General features: G+C 52.1%; 2 protein-coding genes across 27 annotated transcripts in view; one reads left to right on the forward strand and one right to left on the reverse strand.

The window, feature by feature from the left end:
* Positions 1–486: 486 nt before the first annotated feature.
* Positions 487–8,256, reverse strand: Nthl1 (nth like DNA glycosylase 1). Of its 3 annotated transcripts, none has more exons than XM_058579017.1 (6): positions 8,094–8,256; positions 6,136–6,374; positions 5,102–5,275; positions 4,174–4,333; positions 791–896; positions 487–714 (listed from the first exon to the last, which is right to left on the reverse strand). In XM_058579017.1, the coding sequence occupies exons 1-6, from the start codon at positions 8,188–8,190 to the stop codon at positions 591–593; spliced, it is 900 nt and encodes a 299-aa protein (XP_058435000.1). In that variant the 5' UTR covers positions 8,191–8,256; the 3' UTR covers positions 487–590. The 3 variants fall into 3 exon arrangements, with proteins under 3 accessions (XP_058435000.1, XP_046298593.1, XP_046298587.1); XM_046442637.1 differs by lacking the exon at positions 8,094–8,256 and adding an exon at positions 7,385–7,582 and having other exon boundaries at positions 5,102–5,272; XM_046442631.2 differs by lacking the exon at positions 8,094–8,256 and adding an exon at positions 7,385–7,582.
* The window catches only part of Tsc2 (TSC complex subunit 2), a 35,006-nt gene continuing 24,473 nt past the window's right edge, over positions 7,583–18,115 (forward strand). For 20 of the 24 annotated variants that reach the window (XM_058578905.1, XM_058578918.1, XM_058578920.1 and 17 more), the window contains exons 1-11: positions 7,583–7,709; positions 8,182–8,348; positions 9,720–9,806; positions 11,455–11,565; positions 12,572–12,716; positions 13,640–13,757; positions 14,243–14,291; positions 14,614–14,739; positions 15,077–15,150; positions 16,550–16,676; positions 17,619–17,762. In XM_058578905.1, the coding sequence (XP_058434888.1) occupies positions 8,211–8,348; positions 9,720–9,806; positions 11,455–11,565; positions 12,572–12,716; positions 13,640–13,757; positions 14,243–14,291; positions 14,614–14,739; positions 15,077–15,150; positions 16,550–16,676; positions 17,619–17,762 (1,119 nt within the window). In that variant the 5' untranslated portion in view covers positions 7,583–7,709; positions 8,182–8,210. The remainder of the gene's footprint in view (positions 7,710–8,181; positions 8,349–9,719; positions 9,807–11,454; positions 11,566–12,571; positions 12,717–13,639; positions 13,758–14,242; positions 14,292–14,613; positions 14,740–15,076; positions 15,151–16,549; positions 16,677–17,618; positions 17,763–18,115) is intronic. The other 4 variants (XM_058578927.1, XM_058578969.1, XM_046442619.2 and 1 more) reach the window with 1 other exon arrangement.

The following is an 18,115-nucleotide window of genomic DNA, read 5'->3' on the forward strand; positions in this document are numbered from 1 at the left end:
CCCCCCCCCCTCCCCACACACCTGGCAAGGACCAGATTCCCTTACCCTCCTATTAGGACATCTGGGCTTGCGATATTCCACGGATTCCCCTTTGCCTTGCACAGGTCCCTCCACCTCCAGCAGGTACACACAGGTCAAGCCTTGGGCTCTGGGCTCAGGTGGCTCTGTGTGGTGGGGACCTTGCAGAGGCTCCCAGGGAACACCTGTTTCAGGAGCAGGCGGAGTCTGGGTAGAGAGGCCTGCAGCCCACGGGTGAAGGAATGTGCAGGCCAGAAGGACACCTCCCCAGTGGCTTCCCAGCAGCTGACTACAGCTGGCATTTACCACTTCCTACCTCCTGGGTTCATGTTTGCTACTCTCCCTGCCCCCACTAAGTACAAAGCATGGCTTCCCAGGAAACCCTGCTTCAGACACGCATATGTATGCATACACACGTTCTTTGGCTTGCTCTTATACCTTAGGGACAGAAGTCAGCCAGACTCCAACTGCAAATACCTCCCCTCTTTATTTCATAGGCTGCACCCCACACCCCTGAGCGAGATAACAAGGCACTTCACAGATAGAAGCCAAAGCAACACAGCCCACAGCCCTCAGAGGCCCTGGGCAGTGGGGCACAGGGCCTGGTTGAGACAGGCCTGGCAGCGAGGGTGGACAGGCAGACAGGTCTGCTGGCCAAAACCCACCAAGAGCCCATTGATCTCGCTCCACAGCTCCCTGTGGGGATAGAAGCTGGGTTAGCAAAGAGGGAGAGAGACAAGGCCCTGCCTACAGGGACCCCACCCTGCCTTACCTGGGCAGCCACTCTTCCAGGGCGGCTCGGGTTGCCTCTGGGGACTTGGTCGGCCTCTGGGTCCATCTCAGTCGGTTGGCGATTCTGTGCACATGTGTATCCACTGCTACTTGGAAATGGGTGGGGTAAATAGGGTCACACTCTGCCAGATGGACGGCGCCCCTTGTCCCTCCCCATATCCTTGAAGGCATCTTTTGGCTGAGCCCCCAGGCCTCCAAGCAGTGGAGGGGGACGACAGAACCCTGGCTTCAGGTATGAGAGCAGCTGCTGCATCTTGGCTGCCAAGCTGGACCTGGAGTTCTCTGGAAGAGTGTGGGCAATTCCTTCAGGCATCCTTTCCATCACTGGGAGTGCCTAGGTGTTCTCTGCTTTGGGCTGACCCATTCCCACCAATTCTGGTGCAGCTGGGAAGGTGGAACGGTATCTGCTTTGGGCTATGTATCACCCCAAAATGGTAACAGCTAGCTGGGGGTCAGACTCTGCACCAAAAGATCTACCAGTCTCAGCTCAGTAAATCTTTACAAGGCAAAGCTGAGGCTGGGCAGGGTTCTTACTCTGAAGTGCTCTCTAAGGTTGTAGCTCAGTGGTAGAGGCATGCTTAACATGCAGGAGACCCTAGCACACTAAATAAAACAAAGAAACAAACACAAACTGTGTGTACTCTTAGCCTGCAGCCTCACCAGGACCAAGGGCTGACCCAGGAAAGGCCCTGCCTTTCCGCCTCTGCTTTATCTCCCTGTACAGGCACTGGCTGCAGGCACCAGGTGGCGTGGCAGTGGCTTGGCTTGGTAGGCTGGCCTGAGGTCACTGCTGTAGAGCCAGCACCTGCCACTACATCCGTCAATGACAGAACAGGGAAGGCAGCCCGGTCTACTGCAGCTGCAGTCCACCTGGGCTTCAGCCCCTGCTCCTGTCAGCTGGCCACTGCAGGGGCTCAGCCCAGCTCCAGGTCTCCACCCAGCTACCCTGGCAGCAGTAGCCATGGCCCTGCTTCTCCAGGGCTTTGCCAGTGAAAGGCAATCCCTGCACCTGCTCCCTTGCCTTACTGCTAACTGCCTGGGGGGGCAGGCAGAGCAAAAAGGCTAAGGGCTCCCGTCCTGGGGTTTCCTCCTCTGTAAGAGAGGTGACCATGCTCCTTAGGACACGGCATGCAAGTCTTTGGTGTATCTGTGTGATTAAGGAGGGCTACTGCTTTACCAGCTTTGAGTCAAAGCTCAGAGAGGCCAAGTACTTGACCTGAGATTGCTCAGGTGGGAGAGGCACAACTAGAACCTGCTCCTGGACCCCATGGCTCTGGCTTTTCATTTTAAAATTATTTTATTTTTTACAGTGCTGGGAATTGAACCCAGGGGTGTATTATCACTGAGCTACATCCCCAGCTCTTTTGATAGGATCTTGCTAAGATGCCCAGGCTGGCCTTGAAGTTGTGATCCTCTCCCCTCAGCCTCCTGAGGGTTACAGGTTTACATCACACTGCACCTGGCTCCCAGCCTTTAAAAATTCTGAGACAGGAGGGGCTGGGGATATAGCTCAGCTGGTAGAGTGCTTGCCTCGTATACAGAATGCCCTAAATTCAATCTCTAGCACCGCACACACCAAAAATATATATTGAAGGCTGGGGATATAGCTCAGTTGGTAGAGTGCTTGCCTTACATGTACAAGGCGCTAGGTTCAATCTCCAGCACTACAAAAAAAAAAAAAAAAAAAAAGGAAAAGAAAAAGAAAAGTTTTGGGTTGGGGTTGTGGCTCAGTGGTAGAGTGCTTGCCTAGCATGCACAAGGCCCTGGTTTCAATCCTCAGCACCACATAAATGTAAAATAAAGATATTGTATCCACCTAAAGCTTAAGAATAAATATTAGAAAAAAAAATTGAGACAGGGTCTCACTAACTTGTTCAGGTTGGCCTTGAATTTGAATTTGCAATCCTATTACTTCAGTCTCTCAAGTAGCCAGGATCACAGGTATGTACCACTAAGCCTGGCTGGCTCTGGCTTTTTAACTGCCTCCCCTAAAAGGCAGGTCAGGTCTTCCTGCAGGGAGGGTGGCATTCTGACACTCCTGTTGTCTGCTGTTCCAAAGCAGTCCCTGTCTGGGCCATGGGCAGAGGCCCTTCCCCCATCTAAGTGCCCAACTACAATGCACTACTCCTAGGACACGGGCAGCTGAGGACAGTGCCCAGATAAGCTCAAGTATCTGGTGAGAGGTGGCAGTGGCACTGGGAGTTGAGGTAGGGGTGGGGACAGCCGCACTCCCGCCCAGGCCTGGTTCTTCCAGGGGTTGCTGATCTCCAGCCTCACCAGGTGGTAATCAGCTCCCAGCCAAAGCTCTGGGCCCCTAGCTACCCTCTTACTCTCCAGGGAGTGCTGGGAGACATTGTCAGCTCAGATACCTGCCAGAGGATATTCCTTTGGGCTGGATAGGAATTCCAGAGAAGCCTGGGGTCAGGGGTATACAGAAAGGGTGGGTCAAACCCTGGTTTCTGGGCAGGTTGGCCCCGTTATTATGCAGCTGCAGGAGTCCCAACTCCCTGGGCAAAGCTTCAAGAAGAAAGCAGCCCATGCTGGGCACAGTGGCATATGCCTATAATCCCAGCAGCTCAGGAGGTTGAGGCAGGAGGATCACAAATTCAAAGACCCCATCAGCAATCCCTGATATCAAAAAAAGGAGAAGAAAAAGAAGAAAGCAGCTCTGGGGTGGTGGTTAGGGTTCATCTTGGAGCCCCAGGGAGTTCTGTCTTCACCTAGCTACACAGAGGACCCTTCAGTGCCAGGAGGCAACACCCAGGAAGCCCCCCCCGCCCAGTCCATCTCCAATCCCAGGAGACAGCCAGCCATTCTTCCTGAGCCCCACTGCCTCCTCAAACTCCCTACTTGGCCATCTCACTCCTGAGCTTCCCTGTCCTGGCCTCTCTCACCTCATAGCTTTGGAGACACAGTTCCTTCTGTCTGGAATGTGCTTCCTTCTCTTGGCCTGGCTTATCCTGCCTTACCCAAAGCTCTCAGCTGCCATCTTCCCAGGACATCTTCTTAGATGCTCCCAGCCCAGGTCAGCTTCCACAGCAAATGCCATGCCCCAGGAGTGCTGCCACCACAGGTGAGGCTTTCCTTGCCCACTGTCCCTAGTGTGTACCATGGGCCTGTGGCTATCTCCAAGGGCCCCTTACAGAGTCCAGCACACAGTAGGTGCTCAGTAAATGTGAGTTCCTACCATGAATACCCACTGCTGGGTGGTGCTGGGTGGCTTAGCACAGCAAACACCTTTCTGACCCTTTGGGTTTAGTCCTGGATGAGAAGGCTAGAGCTCACATGGATTGATGTGGGGAGCCCAATAGCAGCCAGCCAACCTAGAGCTGGCCCCTCCCTCTTTGTGGCCACGCCACTCACCTATGCCTGATATGGTGCCCCAGGCCACAGCCATAGCCAAGTGTGCCATCTTGGGCCCAACACCTGGCAGTGCTACCAGCTCTGCCACAGAGGCTGGGATGTCCCCATCATAGTGCTGCTGCAGGATGGCGCTGGTCTGCTTGATGAATTTTACCTTGCTCTGAAAGATGGCAGGGAAGGATCAGCCCTGGGGGTATGTGCAGCCTGAATCGGGAGGACAAGACCCTGGGGAGACCCGCAAGTGCCCAGAGCTGCCTGTCACCTGCCCAGGACCCATGTAGAGGCACCTGCTCCCCACCTCCAGGTGGGAAGGAGCCAAGGGCAGTAGCAGGTAGGCCCAAGGCAATCCTAGCCCCTACCTCCCACCACAGGCCAATGATACATGTGTGTGGTCCAGCTTGTGTCCCTCTGCCTTGGCACTCCCTTTAGAGGCCTGGCCAGGCTGAGCAGGCCAGTTATTTCCAGGAGCTGGGCTTGGTAGCACCTGGGTCCTTAGGAAGGAGAGCTAGTGCCTGGGGCTCCCCCACCAGCTGTCAGGCCAGCTGGGTGGTTCCCATCCTGAGTAGAGAGGGCTATTTAAAACCTGTCTGACAGACTGCAGCCCACGCCAGTGCCAAAGGGAAGCAGCTCCACCCACCCACCACCCAGTGTTCTGTGGGGTGGGGGAGGGTCTCTTTGGAGATCTGGAGAGGGGGGTGATTCACTCAGGGAGACTTAGAGTAAACAAAAGAGAAGGCGAGGAAGGGCAGGGTAGGCAGCTGGGTGGGGAGGTAGAGGAAGGAAGCGGGGGCAAACAGGAAAGGCCAAGGAGCCCCAGGGACAAGTCACCAGCCCCATGGTCCAGCCCCCCCCCACCCAGCAAGTCTGTGGCTTAAGGGGCTCTTGTGGCCAGTGTCACCAGGCCCCTTTTGCCCTAGTCTGGGCTCACCCTCCAGAAGCCCACAGGGTAGATGAGCTCGCCCAGTGTGCTATCATCTGTCTGCAGTATGCTGTCCACTGTGAGGCCCCGGGCCCGCAGCCGCTGCATGGCACCTGCAGTCACCTGGTCTTTGGTTTGGCTGGAGAGCATTAGCGACAACAGCACCTGGTACCTCCGCACCTGCTTGTGAAATGACAGGGACAGGGGTAGTGGAAGGTCATGGGAACACCCCAGAGGCCAGGCCCTACCAAGTCCTCTACCCACCTTTACTTGTTACAGGGTATATGTGATACCTATCTTGTTACCTATAGCACGGGGAGAATAACTATCTGCCTGGTAGGGCCAGTGTGAAGACCAAATAAATTATCAAATTATCAAGGTAGTTAGAATTATATCAGGTGGATGGTCATTACTCAAGAATGACCAACTATGATCATTATTTTTTTTTTATATTTATTTTTCAGTTTTCGGTGGACACAACATCTTTATTTTATTTTATGTGGTGCTGAGGATCGAACCCAGTGCCCCGCGTATGCCAGGCGAGCATGCTACCACTTGAGCCACATCCCCAGCCCTATGATCATTATTGTTATTGCTTTGTTGAGAGCAACACTATCCATCTTATAATTAAGCAAACAAGATCAGAGATTCAAGTACCAAAGTCCCTAGGCAGCAGAGTAGGGATAGGAACTCCAGCTGGGCTAAGGCCCCAGGCACCAGGCCAGTGAAATACAGGGAACTTTCCCTCTCTCACATCACCATGCACCCCTGTGAATCAGCACTGTGCCCAGCAGAAAGCAGAGCACAAGGCCCCAAGCCATAGGTATCTCTGACTAGCTGAGTGGCCACAATGAAGCAGGTGATGCTGCCCTATGCTCTGGGTTACCAGCTAGTACATTACCCAGGGAGCTTCCTAAAAGGGAGGGTAACAGCCAAGAGCTGCCAGATCTCAGGCTGTCCCCTGCCAGAGGTGTGAGAGGAAACAAGCATCTTCTTTGCTTAGAAGAGAGGGGAGTCACTGAGTAGATGAGTCCCCTGCCTACCTTTGGAGGAGCGCTGGGGTCATAGCAATGCTCAGCCCCTAGCTGGTCCACAGGTGCATCCTTCTTGCTTCTCATGGTGCGGATGTTGGCTAGCTGCTGCTGCCATCGCTGGGGTTCCCAGGTAGAAACTTTGAGGGGCTCAGCTCCCTCATCTTTCTCACCATCAAAGGCCTCGTAAGCCACATGCAGCCTCTGTGTCTTCTGCTGACACTTCCCAGGCCTGTGTTTTTTTCTTCCTTCTGCAAAAAGTGTCACTCAGTTCCTTGTGCAGAGGCCACAGGTGACGATACCTTAAGGGAGCTGCCTATCTGCTGACTCCCTCCTCCTCTAAGACAGTGAGGGTGCTCTGCCCTCTGCAGGCAGGGCACCACAGCCTAACAGTGCACACACATTAGCACAACAGGAACAGCCTTTACCCTGATAACCACAGCATGTCTTTTTTCTTTTGGTGGCACAGGGGATGGAACCCAGGGTCTCATGCATTACAGGCAAGCTCTCTACCACTGAGCCGCATCCCTAGACTCCAACAATGTCTTCTAAGCTACATCCAAGAGAGCTTTCTAACGCCCAAATTGGAATGGTGTCACTCCCTTTTGGAACTCCTTTGCACTCGTGCTGAACTCAAAAGCTCCACCAACCTGGCAGGCATCTTAACCTTCCTGCTCCCACAGCACAAGTTCCCCCTGCATGCCTCTGCCCCAAAGGGTCTCCTTGCCTGGACTACCCCTGTTGCCTGTGTCCTACTCTGGCCAATTCTGCAGAAGTCCCAGCGGGAGAAACCCAGGGGTCTATTAGTCTCGCTGAGTCCCCTGCTTGGCACATAGTAGGTCCTTAATGGCTACAGGACAAATGCCACACTCTTTCCTGTTTCCTCTGAGTCACCGTCCAGCTGGGGGACAACACTTCTGGCTAGGTGTGTTCTTGGCACCTAGCCTGATTGAGAGGAAGCACGTCGGAGCACCGGTCCGCTATGCTCTACATTCATCCACATACACGTGGAGCGTCCTTGGGAGGCAGGGCGGTGGGATGGGAACTTTCTCGTTCGGGACCAGGTTGGGAGGGGGGCGGATTCGCCCAGAACCCAGTCCTGTGGACCCCCAACCTCTGGGCAAGGGCTAAGATAGACTCGCAGGGCCACACGTGGGGTTTGCAGGCTTGGCGATGTTATGGGTGAGGGTCCCGCAGCGCGGCCCGAGATCCTAGCCTGCAGCCCTGGTCCCCTTGCCCCCTTCTCCTCCCGCGGCGCTACCTGCAGCCACTTCTCGTCTCGGGATTGACGCGGGCTCCTCCCCACCCCCGCGTGGCCTGGTTCGTGGAGAGCGACTCCGGCTGCGCGTCAGCATCCTCAACCCCGCGCTCATGCCGGACCCTGCTGACTACCCTTCCAGGGGGCTCCGCGACCCAATCACGTGCTCGGCGCGCGCCCGGAACTACCGTTCCCGGCAAGCCCTGCGCAGGCCCGTGGAGTGTCCCCACCCCCGGAAGTGCGGGTCGCGCTTCCGGCGGCGGCTCGGGGGGCCGGGGGTGTGCACCCTTACCGCCGCGGGCGGCCCTGCGCGTGAGGGGCGCGCGGGGTAAGTGGCTCGGGGCGCCCTGATTCCTTCTCGGCCCGCGGTGTGGCCGGGCCGCGGCGGCCGCGGGCCCCGCAGCGCCCGGGCCTTGCCCGCGCCCGCCGCAGCCTGGCACCGGGGCTCCAAGCACACCTTGGCGTTAAGTTATGGCGGTGCGAGCGGATCTCCTTCTGGACGTCCCCGCAACCGCTCTTCCTCCACTCCGGGCGGAGAGCCGTGGCAAACGTCCGGACTCCTGGATGCCGCGGCACTGCCCTCGCCCTCTGCACCCGGGCAACTCGCTAGACCAAGCCGGCCTCTTCCGGGCATATTTGTGGCCGGGTCAGCTGGGCTGTGGTTGAGTTGACCTCAGGGGCTATAAAGAGGAAGGTTATGCCCACCAGAGACCTAGGGTCTGAGCGTCCGAAGGTCTGCAGCAGGGCAGGTGGGCGGAGCTGTCAGTCAGATGTCTCCAGCTTTTGTTTCTTCTGCACAGACGAGTCATCTCGTGCGCCCTTGCCCACCATGGCCAAGCCAGCAAGCAAAGATTCAGGCTTGAAGGAAAAGTTCAAGATTCTGCTGGGACTGGGAACACCAAGGCCAAGCCCTAGATCCGCAGAAGGCAAACAGACGGAGTTTATTATCACAGCGGAAATCCTGAGAGTGAGTGAGCTGCCTGCCCAGTAGGAAGGCTGGGTGGCCCTTCTCCATGTTCTGAAGATGGGTTGCTGGTGACCTTCTGCACGGGGCCACTCTGGAGTCATGTATATGTCCTTCTTCAGGACACAGTGTCAGGATCTCGGTGACCTGCTTTTTATTGCTTGTGTTAGAGATGCAAGAAAACCCAATGTAATTGATGTGGCCTGACTTCCACTTCACATTCACAGGTAGTTAGGGATATGGCTAGGGATTAAGTGCTAATTTGTGAGTTCCTGGGAGAAGTAGGTCGTTATTTTATTTTTTGGGGTGTGTGTGTATGTGCGTGTGTGTCTTGGGGGTTGAATCCTAGCACATGCTAAGTATACCTTCTACTGTTGAACTACACCCCATCCTCATCCTTATTAAGATATGTTTGAGTCCCCCAAACACATGCCTGGTACCATATTTGCCCATAAGTAAATGAATTTTTGTACTTGTAAAATTTCTTACTCAGAAACACCTAAAATGCTCATTAACTGGTAAAGCATATAAATAAAGTATTGTACATTCATATAGTGAGGTGTGATTCAGCAGTAGAAATAATGGAACACTGACTGACATGCTACAACATGAATGAACTTTGAAAACATGCTAAATGAAAGAAGCTAGTCACAAGAGGTTCCCATGATGTGTGAGTCCCCTTACATAAAATGTCCAGAAGGTAAGTAAGTAGTGACAGCAGTTTGGTGGTTACCAGGGCTGAGGGGAGGAAGGAATTGGTGTGTACTTTTCTTCTGGGATGATGGAAATGTTCTGTAATTAGTGGAGATGCTTATAAGCATTGAGAATGTACTGAGGCTAGAGTTGCACAGTTTAAAATTGTTACAGTGGTGTGTCTCCATAAAAACTTTGCTCTTATGAAAAACAAAGTTGCCCATTTAAAAAAAAAATGTTTTTAGTTGTAGGTGGATACAATATTTTTTTAGATTTATTTAAAAATATTTTTAATTGTAGATAGACACAATACCTTTATTTTATTTATTTTTATGTGGTGCTGAGAATGGAACCCAGAACCTCACACATGCTAGGCAAGTGTGCTACCGCTGAGCCACATCCCCAACCCTATTTATTTATTTTTTATGTGGTGCTGAGAATGGAACCCAGTGCCTCATACTTGCAAGGCAAGCGCTCTACCACTGAGCTACACAGCCCCAGCCCCAATGTTGCCCCGTTGTTTGTCCACTAAGGTAGAGTAGTAAGCAAATCCTGATTTCGTAAAGATCTGCAACAGATCTTCAGGCCGGAAAGTGCAGTTCATAGGATAGTTTTGTGATTGACAGTTAAGGAGGCCCGTTGTCTGAGTGCTGGCCCCTTTTCTTTCTTTCTTCTCTCAAGGAACTGAGTGTTGAATGTGGTCTCAACAATCGCATCAGAGTGATAGGGCAGATCTGTGAAGTTGCAAAAACTAAGAAATTTGAAGAGGTAAGTTTGTTTCAGTTGTGGGACTGAAGAGATGCGTGTTGACCATTTTGAAGCCTTGAATTTTCTTTTACTAGGAGCATGGTTGATAGCTAGCTTTGTGATGGTAGGATTTTCACTACTTTAGGGAAACTTAACTTGCAGTTGAGTGATAGAGCTGAGCTTTTGGAAATGTCCTGAGTATAACCCTGAGAGACTCATCATGAAGGGAGGCAAAGGGAATAGGCTTTTCCTTTTTTAATGTAAATATGTGCCTGCTCATTCTCTTGGGTAACACTCAGAAGAGGGGAAGGTGAAGGAATGGAAGGAATGCTGGGAGAGCTGTGGGTTCACAGAGGACATGTTAAGGCACCCTGGCTTGGAACCTGCTTGGGAGAGGTGACTGGTTGGTGGCAACAGGCAGCTGCACAGAACTAACATAGCCAGCTTTATTTTGGACAGACATTTCCAGGCTCTTCTGTTGCCGTGGACAGAGTGGGTGGTTGTCATTCTGGGCATCAGGGTAGTTGTAGAGCACCCTAGCGCTCCTTGGCCTTGCCCATTGTTTGTGTGTGAGACTTAGGGACTCATTTGTAGAGGGAAGTGACAGCTACATCTTCAGCAGCTTATCTGAGACATGTAAGCTGCACATCACCAAGTATCAATGTAAAAAGCAGGCATCCTTGTTCAGAAAGTTGCCCCTGGGGGTATGGAACATCATGTGTATAAGCCTAAGAGGCTGGGATGATCCACAGGCTCAGTGTCTGTGTTGCAGCTCAGGTTACATTGTTAGGAGTATTGTGAATGTGACATATGCAGTGAGGGTCTCAGTATATCCTGAGTTGGTTGAGATATTGGTCACAAAGCATCTAAGAAAGGGTTGAGATGTGGCCTAGTGGCAGAGCACTTTCCTAGCATGTACAAGGCCCTGGGTTCAATCCCTTGTACTGTGAAAAAACAAAAAAAAATCTTAAGAGATGTTTTAGCCCCCCACTTAAAGGGAGAAAGCCCAAGAAAGTGAGTGAGTGAAGGGAGTAGAAACATGGTTCACATGGGAAGGAAAGGTAACATTTGAGCTAGCTTGAGCTTGCAGGCAGAGGCTGAATCTGGGCAACTCTAGGGACAGGAGTGAATTCCCCATGGTGGTGGGAGTCAGTGAGGAGCAGACTTCAGGAAGCCGCATGGAGTTCTTCCTTAGCAGCTCCAGTGGGCAGCAGGGCAGGGGAAGGGTATGTTGCTGAGTGGACTACCGGTGGTGGGTTCATGTGGAAGAAAGCCATGGGGCAGAGTTTCTGGGTCAGGCACAGGCCTAGGGCACACCTTGTTCTTCTGGATTTGAAACTTCTGGTGATAGCCCTCCAGACTGAGCAATTCTACAAGAGTCTCCCTGTGGGTCTTGGGGAAGTCAGGACTTTTCCTAGCCTGCTTGCTGCCCTCCTTTCATCAGCCTGCAACCTGGGGCCTCTTAGAGGGACCTGCTTGAGTGTGAAGTGTCTCTGAGGCCTGGGGTACTCATAGGCTGCAGGAGATACATAGGATGTGGGCTGTTGAGGAGCTGGTTCTGAATCAGGAGGCTGTTCTGCTTTGTCCTTTGCATGGTGCTGTTCTTGCATTGAGGGCTAGGTTCTTGAAGATCACACCATTACCACTGTCCCCTCTTTGCTGGTGGCAGCATGCAGTGGAAGCACTCTGGAAGACTGTCGCGGACCTGCTGCAGCCAGAGCGGCCACCAGAGGCTCGACACGCGGTGCTGGCTCTGCTGAAGGCCATTGTGCAGGGGCAGGTAAAGGGCAGTGCTGGACTGACTTGTATGGGGGATTTCATCAGGCTGCCTGATGTTTGGGCTCCTGTCTTTGGCAGGGACACGAGGTATGGGGTCTGGAGATTAGCAGGGGTTCTGGGGCTAGACTGTACATGTGGGCATCCCAGTGTCACCACTGATGTCTGTGAACCTCGCCAATTGCAGGAGCCACCTAAGCCTCCACTTGACATGTTGAGTGGAGATGGTGGCTATACCTTCCTTTGGACGTTCTGGGGATGAAACAGAGCAGTTCAGCTGGACACAGTTATGTATATATAGGAAGCTGAGACAGGAAGATTGTAAATTGGAGGCCAGCCTCAGAAACTTGTTAAGAGCCTATCTCAAAAAAAGGGGGCTGGGAATGTAGTTCAGTGGTTAAAAAAATCCCTGGGTTCAAGATCTCTCCATTAAAAAAAAAAAAAAAAGCAGTTTATGTAGACTGTTAGGAGCAATAATTGGCACAGCCAGTGTTATTTTGCTTCTGCCCCCCAGTCCCCTGGCAAAGGCCATTCTCCCTGCTCATGGTGCTTAGCTGTGCGGTTCTTGGCTGGCCCTTGGGCATCCAGTTATCTTGCTATCTAGTGATTGCTCTCTTCCTTCGTGACTTGACTGCTCAAAGAGGCACCTCTACTCTGGCTGCACATCCTCTGAGACTGTAGTGCCTTTGTCCTTACAGTGTGAACGCACACATATCTATCCCGGACCATGAGCTGGGTGAGGGCAGGAGCTGTGTTGTCCTTGCTGTGTGTTTGCAGTATCCAGAGCCTGATGCAGTAGGGAGGCGCCACACACTAGTCAGCTGCCTACCAGTGCATCTGGTTTGCTGCCTGGAGCCCACTGATGTTGCTAGCCCATCTCTTGAGGTGTTCCTGGGGGAAGGAGCACAGATCAGACCCACAATATTGGTGTCTGCTGTATTTCTTGGCTTCTTGGTAGCTGTGTGGGAGGCCCTGGCAGAGCTCTGCTGACCTCATGGTTTTGTCTTTAGGGTGACCGTTTGGGGGTCCTCAGAGCCCTCTTCTTTAAGGTCATCAAGGATTATCCCTCCAATGAAGACCTCCATGAAAGGCTGGAAGTTTTCAAGGCCCTCACAGACAATGGGAAACACATCACCTACTTGGAAGAAGAACTGGGTGGGTGCCACACTGGGTGTAAGGGTTCTCTGGCCTTGTGATTAAATCTAACCTGGGATGAGGAGGGATCTGGGCCAGGAGGCATGCTGTAGTTCTATGGGATGGTTCCAGGGGGCTCACCTGGGTCTGGAGTCTCCAGGGGAACTTTTTGGACATGTAGACTCCTGGGCTGCACTCCAGACCTGCTGACTTGAAGCCTTTGGGAAGTGGGGGCTCAGAAGGTTTCTTCGAAGCTGGCAGGTGGTAGGCCATGTCTGTAATTAGGAGAGAGTGCTGCCATCCTGGTCTCACCCAGAGCACCAAGGTCCTGTTTCTTGCTCATTCTCAAGCCTGGCTTGGGTTTTCACCACCACTGGTTTACCTCCCACTCTCCTTGCCCACTTCCTCCTGTCACCCTGTCAGTAGAGGTTTTGGTCAGACTTTATGTCCCCATTGTGGGGAGAAGAGAACAGAGTGGGAAATTTGTTGTTCTGATGCCCAGAAATGGGCCTCAGTGGCTGGTCTGCCTCCAGAACAGGTGCTGACATGTTTCCAGGAAAAATGGCTGGTGTGTGCATGTGTCTCCTTCCAGAGACACTTGGTGGGACTGGGGGATGCCCAGGTACTCGCCTCCTGAACATGTGCCCTGTGATGTTTATACCCCCTAAAGTGAGGTTGGGCACTGAGTGTTAAATACATTATCCTGCTGCTGCCTAGCTCCAAGACAGCCTGGGAGCTGGTGAATCTGTCCATGCACAGCTGGCTTGCTGAGGACCAACAGAGCCTTCTTAGGCTTTGTAAGGAGGTCTGCCTGTCACTACAAGGGGACTGATGGTGTGCTGCCCAGCAGTAATGGGATTCAAACTCATTTTCCTGAGAGGGAAATGAGGAAGAACTATGTCCTTGGCTTCTCCACAAACTACTCTCTTCCTCTTCTCTCCTAGCGGAGTTTGTCCTGCAGTGGATGGATGTTGGCTTGACCTCAGAATTCCTTCTGGTGCTTGTGAACTTGGTCAAATTTAACAGCTGTTACCTCGATGAGTATATTGCATCAATGGTTCAGTAAGCAAAGAGTTTAAATGAGGTCTGGGGTGAAGCCCAGTGGTAGGGCATTTGTGTAGTATGCACAGGGCTCTGGGTTTGGTCACTAGCTCCAAGTAAAAATGAAAAGAGAAGAGCTTAGTGTCATTCTGCACTTGGTCCCACTCCTTTGGCTCCAGTCTGGCTCTGCAGGGTGAGTCAAGGGGAGGAAGCCACTGAACAAATGGAGAAGCAGGATGTCAACCTGTCTTCTCACAGTGTTCCTGTGCTTTGGTTATTCTCCTTTTGATGTTAGTTTTTCAGAACATCTTTGGTGTCCACAAGGACATGGCTTTGTCTCATTCGTATGAATACTCAGCACAGGGCATGGGGCTGGCACAGAGCAGGCATTCTAAGGGAGTATGATCTGCTTACAAACCCAGTATCTCAGAGTGGCCAAAAAATGAAAGCAGGCATTTGGCCTTCTGGAAATGCACTCTGAACTGACTTTGGCACTTCTTCCACAGCATGATCTGTCTGCTCTGCATCCGGACTGTGTCCTCTGTGGACATAGAGGTCAGTGACTCCCTTCCCCAGGGAACTGTTCATTGTACCCTCCTTTTTGGGGGGCTAAGACTCTGGGGTCAAACCCTATGTGTCACTCTGTCTGTGTGGCTCCAGGTGGCTTGATCACTTTGAGCTGCAGTCAGGACAGTGGATGGCATCTATCGTAGAGTCGTAGCTCAGGTCAGGGCAGGTGGTGTCGATGGCCCACAGTAACAGGAGTGCCTCCTGGATGCACACTTGCTTGCAGTATGGCTCTGAGGAGGCTTTTAGGGCAGTGGGGCAGAGAATGGGCATTGGGGGGCACTGGTGTGACCCCTTTTCCCTCCTGTAGGTCTCCCTGCAGGTGCTGGATGCTGTGGTCTGCTATAACTGCCTGCCGGCTGAAAGCCTCCCCCTGTTCATCGTCACTCTTTGTCGTACTATCAACGTCAAGGAGCTCTGTGAGCCTTGTTGGAAGGTGGGGTTCTGAGACCATGGTCCTGGAAGATCCTTCTCAGACAAGGTCCCAGTCCCAGTACATGTCATGACAAGGCAGACCATTTTGTTTGCAGTGAATGACACCTATTTTCAGGGTGATACAGTGGTGGCCCATTAAGAGCAGTTCAGTGGCATTTTCCAGGCAGTTGAGCTGAAGCCAGGCTTTAGGTGGTATTTCAATGGGGCTCCTACCTCTGTTTATGAGAGTAAGCTGCCTACAGAGCCCTGGCTGCTCAGGGCAAGCAGAGGGCTGGGGGCTCCCCTGTCAGGGCTGGGACACATACCTGTGAATCCCTCTGATGTATGTTTTTCCCTAGCTGATGCGTAACCTCCTGGGCACCCACCTGGGCCATAGTGCCATCTACAACATGTGCCGCATCATGGAAGACAGGCAAGTGTGGGCAGGCCTGGGGAAAGGGTGTGCTGACACTTGTGGCATAGACAAAGTTGGGGCTTTTCTGGTTCTTTTGGGTGGCTGTTCCGGGAGCTTTCACTCAAGCCAGGCACATGGTGTGTGTTCTCACATTCTCTCCTGTTGGACAAACCAGAAAGTTTGTCATTGAACTCAAAAGCCTCTGCTTCTACCTACCTTCTCCATCGTGACTCGCTCCCTTACCCTGTTACAAGGCTACACTTGGTGTGTTAACCTGACATCTCCCTCGTCCCTACAGCCAAACATCACAGTCCTGCTGCTTCTGCTCCCTTGAGGTAGTTCATGTTGAGTGCTGCCCACTGGGCTCCCACTCCCACCAGAGCTCCCTCCTCATCTGCTCCCTTATGTCCATCTTGCTCTCTGAAGTACATTCTTCACATGGAGCTGAGAGACCTTTTTCTTTTTTTTTCCTATGGAAAACAAGGTTTAAGTGTTTGGAAATAATAATGATTCAGCAAGCAGTTCTATCAGGAAATGTGGATTTGCTTTTCTTCTCAGTGATGTTATAGCTGTCATTAGCCAGAGCTCAAGGAGGAAGACAGAATTTCTTGTGTCTTGTGCCCTAACATGGATCCACTTGGGTACTTGGAACTGCAGGACAGAAAATGTTCATGCATTTGGGTTTCCCTGGTTTTGGAATTTATGCACCATCTGTCAAAAAGCACTATAATGGGCGGGGGTTGTAGCTCAGCCATAGAGCGCTTGCCTAGCACGTGTGAGGCCCTGGGTTTGATCCTCAGCACCACATAAAAATAAATAAATAAAATGAAGGTATTGTGTCCAACTACAACTAAATAATAAATATTTAAAAAAAAAAAAAAAAAGCACTATAACAATTCTCTTCAAGTTGGGGTTGCCAGGCAGGGGGTTGGTTCTGGGGCCTGAGAGACCTTTTTCTAATAGATTTCACTGTCATCTTTTGCCTGAGACTGCAGTGCTCCCAGGATAGCTCTTCTCCCTGTGGAGCAAGGTCCTGGTTAGCCCGGGCCTCCCCTTGTCTCCTCCCGCCTTTGCCGGTGCAGCTGAGTAGCTTTTGCTCTATAGTACTTTGCTTTGCATGTGTGTGATTCTTTGGTCTCTGTCTCCCACTAGACTGTGGGTGTCATGAGCTTCTCTCACCCTGTGTCCCTGTACATGACATGACCGATGGCCCATGGCGTGATCAGCAGTACTTGGCTGTTGAAGGAGTCATGAAAGAGTTATAGTTGCTGCTGGCCTGTGTTCCCTGCCCATTTTCTGGCCCTTCCCCAGCTGAAGGGCAAGGATGGCTGGGGGCCTTGCCAGAGCCCAGGTCCCCCCAGGCCTCCCACCAGGCAGGGACCCTGCTCACATCTGTGTTTCTGGGGAATGCTTTCAGAGCCTATATGGAAGATGCCCCACTGCTGCGAGGAGCTGTGTTCTTTGTAGGCATGGCTCTCTGGGGAGCCCACCGACTCTATTCTCTCAAGAATTCCCCAACATCTGTGTTGCCATCTTTTTATGAGGTAATGGGGTTTCTGTGCTACAGTGAGCTGGCAAGAGTGGGCACACTCCTGTCAGGCCTACCCACGTGTCTGGCTGGGGCTGGGGAGAGGGACACATCCAGTTACTTGCTTTTCAGCTGGGTATGAGATTTAGGGCAGTTCAAAGGTTTTGATCTCAAGCAAACATTCTCTCTGATGAATTTCATCTCCTGTGAATTAATACTGGAACTGATCAGTGTTGCCCCTAGGATAGCAATCCTCTTGCCAGTGACAGTTCTGTTTTGTCAAGGTGGTAATATTACCTTCTCTCTGGGTGATGCTGTCGACATAGTCATTCACAGCACTTCCTGTGTGTGTTAGCTTTTAATTCTCATGGCTCCCTGGTGAACTGGAGCAATTACATGATCCAAATATCATAGTGCAGTGTTACTCTGCATCATAGCCAGGTGCAGCCTGTGATCCCAGCCACTTGGGAAGCAGAGGTAGAAGTCTTGCAAGTTTGAAGCCAGCCTGGCAACTTAGCCAGAGCCTGTCTCAAATAAGCTGCATCTCCTCTGGTTACACAGAATCTCCTGATCTCATATCAGTAGGCTTTCTGCTTTGCCTGCTTCTGTTGGTGGCAGCGGTGCAGCGTATGTTCTTTCCTCATCATTTGCACTGGAACTGAGGTAGTAGCTCTCAGTTTCTGTCATGCTAGTACACCAGGACCCAGAATTCAAAGTTACTGTCCAAGTCAGGCTCTTTGGAGGCAGGGGCTTCAGGGCCCTGTTTGGGTCCCAACTGTATTGTAGCAGTGTTAGCAAAACAAATGTCCTTTTGGGATCCTCACTTGCTGCTCTGATTGTGACTGCATGGTGAGACACCCAGGTGTCTTAGACTCAGCTCCAAGGATGACACAGGTCAGTGCTTCCCATGCAATGAGAAGCAGCTGACCTTGCATGCTTCCCCGGCCCCACATTCCAGGCCATGACCTGTCCCAATGAGGTGGTGTCCTATGAGATCGTGCTGTCCATAACCAGACTTATCAAGAAGTACAGAAAGGAGCTACAGGCTGTGACGTGGGACATCCTGCTGAACATCATCGAGCGGCTGCTTCAGCAGCTCCAGGTAAGACACGAGTGAAACTAAGGGCCAAAGAGGACTAAGATCCTAGAGGGGCAGGCTTGTCACCCAGAGGATGATGTCCTATGTGTTTGGCCCCTCTCTGGAGTCTCAGAGCCTGCTTTGGCTGTGGTGGTTTCAACCTGTCTTTCAGTGAAGTGAGGTTTTGTTTTTCCAGATTTGTTCTGCCTTTCTGGCCCCAGACAGGAATGTGCAGCGGGTGGGCTAGTGATGCTGACTAAGAAGGCAGCTTGTTTCTATGGCCTGAGTGGGCTGGAGGTGGGTCTCAGAGGTTCTGGATGTTGGCCATTCCTGTGGTATGAATTTGAAGGATAGCATTAGTAAGCATGCTGACTTTG

The sequence above is a fragment of the Marmota monax genome, unplaced genomic scaffold, assembly GCF_021218885.2.
Source record: "Marmota monax isolate L192 unplaced genomic scaffold, Marmota_monax_Labrador192_F-V1.1 WCK01_AAM20220418_F8-fsc00035, whole genome shotgun sequence".
Lineage (NCBI taxonomy): Eukaryota > Metazoa > Chordata > Mammalia > Rodentia > Sciuridae > Marmota > Marmota monax.